This window comes from Nomascus leucogenys, chromosome 2, assembly GCF_006542625.1.
Source record: "Nomascus leucogenys isolate Asia chromosome 2, Asia_NLE_v1, whole genome shotgun sequence".
NCBI lineage: Eukaryota > Metazoa > Chordata > Mammalia > Primates > Hylobatidae > Nomascus > Nomascus leucogenys.
Window position 1 is genome coordinate 16,851,333 of NC_044382.1, and position 8,869 is coordinate 16,860,201.

Consider the following 8,869-nt stretch of genomic DNA (forward strand, 5'->3'; position numbering starts at 1 on the left):
GGTATAAGTTCAAATGCACAGTTAAACTACAACACTACCATCTATCTCATTCCCCTATTATCCTAGAGGTGGTGGCAATTTAACACATAATAGTGGATCAATATGTAATATTCCAAAATAAATGTTTGAACCAATAGAATCAAAGATACCCTGTTGGAATTAAATGCAGACATAGCAGTACCAGGTGAGATAGCTGCAGTCATTGTGCTGGAATATAGAATGTTATCCCAGTTTTTACCTATATGAAAAAATCGTTACACAGAAAGTACTGTGCTTATCACATAAACGTAGCATCTGCTTCGTGTCATTATTAGAAGTTTGTGTCTGCCTTTTACTGCATATGGATATGAAACTACAGAGTAACTTGAATTAACATAGAGTGATCTATTAAGAATAGATTCATCATTAAATTACATGTCACCATTTTTATTATTTGACCACTTAGAGGTAAATTAAGGCTGTAATAATAAAGATTTCATATTATTCTCTAAAACAAAAATACAATAATGCAACCTACCTCCCAATCCTGGTCTCAGGCGATTGTCATAACCATCTAGGAGTCTGTCCAAAATCCTGGTGAAGACAGTGGTATTGTCTTTAAGTTCATCTTGTAATGACGGCTGTCCATAGCTGAAAAAAACATAAAGAGAAGCAATAGCTAAATTATACATTTCAACTGAAACCTCTTTCCAAATAAATCCTTTCTCAGTTTTTCTACTTTGCTTTCTGCTGAATCTTAACTTGAAAATTATTTTTTCACAAGGTAAAAAAGAATGTTATTTTTAAACTCTGGGCATTTAATTATATTTTTAATTTTCATTTTTTAAATGTGAAAGGAAAATTGTAAGACACGACTTCTGTCTGTTTGCTTTTTGAATTCTCATCATGTATATTATGTTGCAATGCATGTCTTCTCTGAGCAAGCAAGAATGCTAATGCACATGAAAAAAAAAAAAACAAACCTAGGAAAGTTCTTTCCAAATTAAAAAGAGTTATCAAAACAACTGATTTTTTTTTTTTTATTTAACATGTAGCAAAAGCCTAAGTTTTAACCTACGAACATCCTTTCCTTCATTCACTTCATATAGGTCTGTGTTTTGGTGGGATTTTCTTGATGTTCTTTTAAGAGATTTAGATAAAACTTATTTCTTAGGACAATTATATTTTTACTTCAGTGTGCAAATTTCCATTCCTCTTAAGATTCATCACCCAATGATTAAAATTTGTCCGTTCAAACATCTAATTAATTTTTATTATTTCTAGTCTTAGATGTAAAAAGAAACTTTAGAAAGATCAAGTTCAATAATCTTAATTTGTGGTTGACTAAGCTGTAGTATACAGTTTTAGTGTTTTGTTTAAGAAGGCACACCTATTTGTGAGCAAAACTTGACCTAGAACCTAGCTTTCTTCAAATTCTAGTCTGAAACTTTATTTTCCTTCTTCTATTTATATTTAAAAGTCATTGTTGAAGATATAGCTTGTATCCCTTACCACTATTAGTCTTTGTGTTTCAACCACATAGTGACCTCAGTTCAAAAATTGTGTATTTCCTACATCAATCACATTGCTATCTATGCTCATTGAATCATATTTTATGTGATGATTAGCACGACAACTCCAAAATCCTTTGAGAGAAGTGTTTTCTATCTTAGGATGGACCACATTTACTGATATATTTCAATCACAGTTCTGACCTTGAGTACAAAAGCAAAATGAATATAGGGTGTAAACTAAGAAACTGCCACAAAAATATCACTTTCGTATTTTCTACTTGATATGCTTTGGGCTTCATTCTTGTGTGTTGATATTACTGATAAATATAAGAAAAATAGTAACATTTGAAACTAGAATTCACTTATTTGACAGCAGCAAGATATATGATCAAAATATCTTTCAAAAACAAACACTATTTTGCAGGTAATTAATTTCGTACTGGCAAAATGCAATGGCTATTATTCTGATAAAGTTTTAATTTGATAAAGTTACTAAATCTAAAGGCTATCCATAATACTGGATGTATGTAATGTGTCTCTTTGAAACAATTTTTCATTCTCCTAATTTCAACGTTGATGCCATGCAGATTGAGGGTTTACTCTCTTTTGGCAAAATTAAACATCTTGCTGCTTTTTAAATCAAATTTTCAACAAGCTAAGTGTCTTCCAGTATCTCTCATTGGCAGATGACAGCAGTAAGGCAAAAATAGTTTTACGAATGCAATTATTTATAAAAACTCATTGTCACAAAATCAACTGCCATGCCTGCATCTTTCAAGGATACTGGAAGGTCATCTTGATAAAAATGGAAAAGAAATGCTAGAACACCCTAAGTTGTGAGGAGGCCCTGATCGAGAACTCTGAGGAAGAAAGCAATATAATAAGAAGAAAGAAAAGGTGAAATGGGGTAACATGACAAAATAAACTTAAATTGTTAAAAAAACAATTCTTACAATATAGAGTGTTTATTACCTTTATCTACACCCTCTAAGTTTTTACAGCTTATATAAAATTCAGAAAATGCTTTTCTTCCTGGTTTTATCTTACAAATGTTTTCACCAATTGTTTGCATTGGAATACAGATGCCCAAAGAGACCACTGCTTTTTCCCCAAGACCAGTTCTGCTTTCCCAACTGGAATGGAAATATTTCTTTTACGTGATTTTTTAATGACATTTCATCTTTACTTCTAACTTACTATGTCAAGTTGTAATTGCCAGAGAAAAACCCTACGAATAAGATGCTTATTCATTTTGTATTAAACACTCATCCCAATGTAGTGTTTCCTAAACTGAATATATATTTTGAAGAGAATTGCCAGTTACAGTACCTGATTTTGATTCTGTATGAACCACTATATAATAAAACACTGTGCACTAACTCCATCTACAGGTCATTGCAATAGTAACACTTCATATAATTTTTCAAAAGCAGTAAAGACATTTAACTTCTCACATTAAGGATATCTGATAATAATGCCTGTCTGTCAGTGTTTACCATACACAATAGCAAAAAACAACAACAGACAACTTCTGAATTAAAATAAATCTTCCTAAATTCATATGTCTTTCCAGACTATTCCATCTCCCTATCTTAACTCTTAAGAGTTCACTTGCCATTACATTTTGAATAAACTTATGTTTTTATTATATGTCTGACTTTCTTATGGGCCACAGGAATAGGCTACACAAGAAATACAAAAGCAGATAAAGAAAAATCTGTAATAATTAGTCATGTAAATAGTTTCTATTATATTAATTTCACATGCCTGATTGGATCACTAGAACATATTTTGACTATGGTTAAGCTTTATAAACAGTAATTTTTTTTAACAGGGAAATTTGATTTTACCAAAGTTCTTAAATATTTGTCTCATATAGTCCACTTTTATTAGTTATATAGATAACGATTTCAAAACATGATATGCACATGCATTTGTAGAGACACGATTTTCAAATTACAGATATTATTTAAAACTTTCCATTTCTATAAATACAAAAGTTACTTTATGATCTTTAAAATAGGCTAGAAATTTTCTTGTTGCAAAATCAGGTTACACAGTATGCAACTACTAATTGGGGTAACTTTTTCCATGAATTAGGAAACCGCATATTTTGTTCAGTTCCAGCTGAACAGTGAAAAGTTCAATGTAAGACTTAAATGGTGAATTAATGCATGTCTTAACAATGGCTTGTTAAGTGTATTCTAACTAACCATATAATGATTTTTTTTCATACTGCTCCTCTTTGTTCTTAGCTGGAAATTATAGCAGTTTAGTTTTCTGAATTCCCTTAGTCATAAATTCATTTGAGGACAATTTTCTTTCCCCTATAAAATAAATAAAAAGTTACAGAAATTTTCATGCAGATTTTTTAAAAAGTGTCCCCACCTTCTTCCAGTCAATGTGCTCAGAAGGAAGATCCAGGCCCAAAGATAGTCAAACAGACCTGGACTTTTCCTCATCGCGGGCTGGAGCAGCTGAAAAGTAGAATAAGTAGAGATCAATGTCTCTAGCAAGAAACATCAGGTTATAACCACCAGGGCTGACTGAGGCAGTTTAGATGAATGCTTTGAAGTCAGGAAATGACCTCACTGGGATATGACACCTCATTGGAAGCAATGGAAACCTGGACCATCCATTCTCCACTTTCCCTTCCATTTCTCCATTCAGAAATATATCAGTGTCCTTATTCTCCTGTAAAAGAATACAAGTTGAAACGCTTTCAGGTGACAGTATTGCTCAACATAAAAACTGTGAGTTGTTTATCTCTAGGTTTTATATTTAGAATATAGTTTGGGTTATTCTCTTCTTGTTGTTTATCATCTAAAAATTTGGACCTTTATGATTTCAGTTTCCACAGTGAACTGTGCATTAAAATTTTTAAGCTGGTGTCGCTAACAGGAAGAACATATGTAGGGATTGGATGGGATAGGTTAACATGTTGTGATGGCCGAATTCCTCTTTGAATTCTGCAGGTACCTCGATTTCAGTAGCAACTGTATTTATTTCTATTTAAAAACATAGGAAACACACTGTTGAATGCCGGAGTCGTGCTTTTATTCTGTTCCTGTGACTGCTTTGTTAAATATGCTTCCTAATGTTTCTGTGAAGCTAAAGGACACACTTTATAGTCAAGCCATGTGCTGATCTCTCTCACATACAAACCACACACACACACAAATGCACACAAACATGCCCACACATATCTTTCAAGCCCTCTCAAATTCTACCAGGTTGCTGCTAGAAAATGTTTCATCTCAAACAGATGGAAGCTGGAATGCTTTGCTTTGCATGAATAAAGGGATCTTTTTTACCTCTTAGGTTAAGTGCAATCAATCACCATCTGATTGTTGAATTTAGACTTGGTAGTGGAATGTTGGAGAACTGGAAGAGTATAGAAAGCTTAGAGAATTAAAAATGTATATAGTCTATGTGTGGAGTCAGTTTTCGAAATTCAATGCACTACCTGGATAAGGAGAAGCTATGGTAACATTTTAATGTGCTGTAATTAATTCCAGTCATAATACAAGGAATGTTAAAAGTATTTAATCTATATTTCTTTGTAGGGTAAGTGATTAATAGACTGCAATCTTTTAAAGCTTCTTTTTCATTAAACCCTCTATAGTTTAATGTGGTATGCCTTTAAATAAATCTACAAAACGCTTTCTGCACTCTCGGGAATCATTTAAATCACTAAAAACCATTACAAACAGGCATGTAAGCAATGAAACATAATATGTTTAGAGCGAAATGGTCTAGAGATAAGAACTCTGAGCCTCATCATAGCTTTTCCTTAATTTAGTAAATTAGTGACTGGTTTTGAAACACATCCGTTGACTATGACAAGAAATCTTGGATAAATATTATGTTAAAATGCTACATCTAAATTGCAAAATTTTAATCTACCCTTTTACTAATCTTCATCATTTGTTACAAGGGAAAAACAACTTTTCTTAGCCCTATTAATTTCTGTTGATCTTTTTAAAAAGATTGAATATCTGAATGGGTAAACAAAACACAGCAAAACCCTTTGACAAGGCACCATAGCTTTTTGCCCTCTCCTGACATTTTTAAAAGAGAAAAACAAACCTATCACGGCACTTCAGTTGTTAAGAAAGTTTCTTGCAAATACAAACATAATAGTTTAAACGAAAGGCTAAGCTGCAGTCTTACCACTTTCTACCTTCATCCTCCCCCTCCCCCAGATACACACTCCAAACATTACCATCCCATGCCACCCATATCAAAGACTAAGTTGAGTTTTCGTGTTCAGAATGGGAGAGACCCCTACACCAGAGGGCATTTCACCAGCGTCCACTGGAAAGGGGAAAACAGGCGATTTTGCAGCCAGGACAAGAGCGTGCCTTCCCTAGGATGATGGAACAGTTAGACAGGTTTTCCGTCCCAGCGTCTTAACTTTAGATGATGGCCCCCGACGCCCCTCCCCAACTCACCCCAGCTCCCCCTTGCAAAAAAATAAATAAATAAATAAAAGACCAAAACAACATGCCACCACCCACCCTACGGAATACATTCAAATATGCCTAAGAAAGAGGAGAAGAAAAGAAGAAAGACAGCGGAAAAAAAAAAATAATGCTCTTACATTGCTGCAGTTTCACCCTGAAAGAAAAACATTTCGTTGTTTCTACCTGCTGTGGGATCAGGCGCCTGTCCTGCTCGCTCCCTTGCTCGCTCGCTCGCTCTCCTTCCTCTCTCTCTCTCTCCCCCCCATCTCCCCCCGCCCCCCGGACTATAACATTCCTGTCTCTCCAGCTAGGAAAAGCCACGTTCAAAGCTCTGTCTGTGTGTCGTGGTCCAAAGTCGCACTTACCTAGGGCCCCTTCTGGACACAGGATCTCTTAAGACCGGGGAAAAGTCTGGGAGAGAGAATCGTGTAGAGACTGGAGCCAGCGCGAGTCTGCGAGTCCGAGTCCGGGCGCGCCGGAGCAGAGGGGCGTCCTCGCTCTGCCTCTCACTCACTTGGTCTGAGCCATCATGGACTCTGCGTGCTCCTTTGCTGAAGATTTCACACCCAAATTTGCTTCCCAATATCCAATCTGCAGCTATACAACAAAAGATTTCTCTTTACCAAGACAGTAGTAATACGTCCCAGGGCAAACCGGATGTGAAATAGGCGGTGACTTCATGCCAGAGAGATTTTATTTTAGAAAGGAAGGTGGTACCAGCCTCTGGATCTGGAGACCAATCCGCCCATTTTTTATATGCAGCACAATTTAACTTGCACCACTCTGGCCCTAATCCCCTTCTCTCTAGCTGCAGGCTCAAATCCTTCTACAATCTGCTGAAAGCTTCTCTTTTTGGGGGGAGCGGCAATGGGGGAGGGAAGGGTAGAAAGGGTTAGAGACATACGGACTGCACTTAGAGTCTTTTCACACTTGCAATTTATGAACAGCCGATTTTAAGGTGAGCCCATTAAAAATACAACTATTTAGTGCAACTATTCTACCTTCGATCAAATATTAAACCACTGCCTGCATATGAATGAACGCAAGCTCTGAAACACGGAGATGCAGGGTTACACGTGTGGGGAGAGCACTCGTCTCGCCTCTCTCCCTCACACACACACTCCCACACGTATGTCTAAGTCCCCGTGTCTTGCAGAGTCACGAATGGTGACGGATGGTAGGAAAGAGTTCTGGCAGGTAGGAAATTGGCTACTGGGTTTAGAGAGACTTCCGCACTTTCTCAGGTTGGGAGCGCTTTCCACCCCACCTTCCTCTGTAGCTTAGAGGACAGCAAGAACACCCTCCGGAACCGGGTTTTTACCTTTGGAGGCAACTGTTTGTCTATGTTATCATGGAGAAAACGCAGGCGCCGTTACCTCTGAATTGTGCTGGGTTCCTGGACGAAGAATATTTAACTAATAAATCACTCCGATCATTTCTAGGTTTGAGAATCATATCTCCATTTCCAGAATCATTCCTTTGCCTCGAGCTCCATCATTCTCGGATTAGGAAAATGGGAGAGGGAGAGGAGGAATTTTTAGAAGTCAGGACGAAATCCGCGTCTACTTGTCCCCCCCCTTCTCCGGCCTCTTACCCTCCGTGGTAGCTCTCCACCCACAAATAATTATACACTAGGAAAGGCGGGGGGTGTTTCAACATCAGTCTAACTAAATTTCCAAGGAATCAGGGATGACTTGGTTTCCTCCTCGGATTTTGTGAATGGCTGTTTGTAGCAGAGAGGGGATGGGTGCTGTCTTCCTGGGAGCGCTTACTAAGACCTAAATCACTGGGAGCTGTCCCTTCAGCACTTTCGTTCAGTTATGGCAGGAGGTGCTGAAAAGGTGAGGTGCCCCATGCAATGTTTCTGGTGGATAAGGTCTGAGCTTTGCTAAGCTCACTAGTCATTTTCTCCTAGTGAGTTCCTAACAGAGAAGACGTTTCAGGTGGGGCGGAGCCAGAGCAAGTGAAGAAAAAATCTGAGTAGCCAGTCCATAACCACTTTGGGGTTTCTGATTCTACAAGTGCTTCTTGACCTTGTGCAGCAATGCAATCAGCTTAATGATTAAAACTTAAACAAGGTGATTGCAATAATAAGGAATATAAAATTGAAGACCACATTAGGGGTTGGGCTTGGTTACCTCCTGAGTTTTGTGGTTAAGTGTCAACTGGGAAGTGATTTGAGAGATAAACTTTTGGAAGAGAGATTTGAAGATTATGTTAAGATAGCCCTGTCTCTGGGCAGTAGTTAATTGCCTGTTATGTTCAGATATATTAAATGCCAATGTATTCTTAAAGATATTCGTTGAAGAAACATCACAGCTTCCTTATGTGTCATTACCCAATTTTTTATTTACTTATTCATTGATTAATTAATTTATTGAGTGATTTTGAGAATAAAACTGAATTTAATGAGATTTATAATTAATAATGAAATCCTGAGTTAACGATTAGAAAACATGATTCTTTTACTACATCTAGAATGCAATTCCACAGTTTTGTCTTGTTTTAATGAAAGTCAACAGTTATAAAAATCTGAATTTTTAGTGTTCTCCTGGCTAAACTGTTGCAGGTCCTTTTATGATCTTCTACAAATTGAAAATAACTTTATATCCTTTATCTAATGAAACACAACCAAATCACTCTACTGATTTTGGTTTTGCAAACAAATTCACTGAAGCTTCATCATGTGAACAATAGTCTCAGAGCAATGCCAATTACATTCTGCTTCAGATTAAAAAATTTTATGTGACTATGAAACAGGATACAATTGCACAGCATTTTCATACATTTAAAGAAATAAATATTAAATAATTTGGGGGCTATAGTGTGTATACGGAAATGGAAATACCTATACTATGATTCTCTCTTTAAAATACAATACTCACAAGGTAGATTTTACTAGATGATTCT

At 36.5% G+C, this 8,869-nt stretch overlaps 1 protein-coding gene across 3 annotated transcripts in view; it reads right to left on the bottom strand.

The window, feature by feature from the left end:
• GABRA1 (gamma-aminobutyric acid type A receptor alpha1 subunit) overlaps window positions 1–7,546 on the bottom strand; it is a 52,876-nt gene extending 45,330 nt beyond the window's left edge. Inside the window, exons 1-4 of one of the 3 annotated variants that reach the window (XM_003268616.3) lie at window positions 7,336–7,546; window positions 6,325–6,556; window positions 3,882–3,970; window positions 518–630 (exon numbers count right to left, since the gene is read on the bottom strand). In XM_003268616.3, the coding sequence (XP_003268664.1) occupies window positions 518–630; window positions 3,882–3,955 (187 nt within the window). In that variant the 5' untranslated portion in view covers window positions 3,956–3,970; window positions 6,325–6,556; window positions 7,336–7,546. Of the gene's footprint in view, window positions 1–517; window positions 631–3,881; window positions 3,971–6,096; window positions 6,245–6,324; window positions 6,557–7,335 lie in introns of those variants that run through there. The other 2 variants (XM_003268617.3, XM_030825540.1) reach the window with 2 other exon arrangements.
• Between the last annotated feature and the right edge of the window lie 1,323 nt (window positions 7,547–8,869).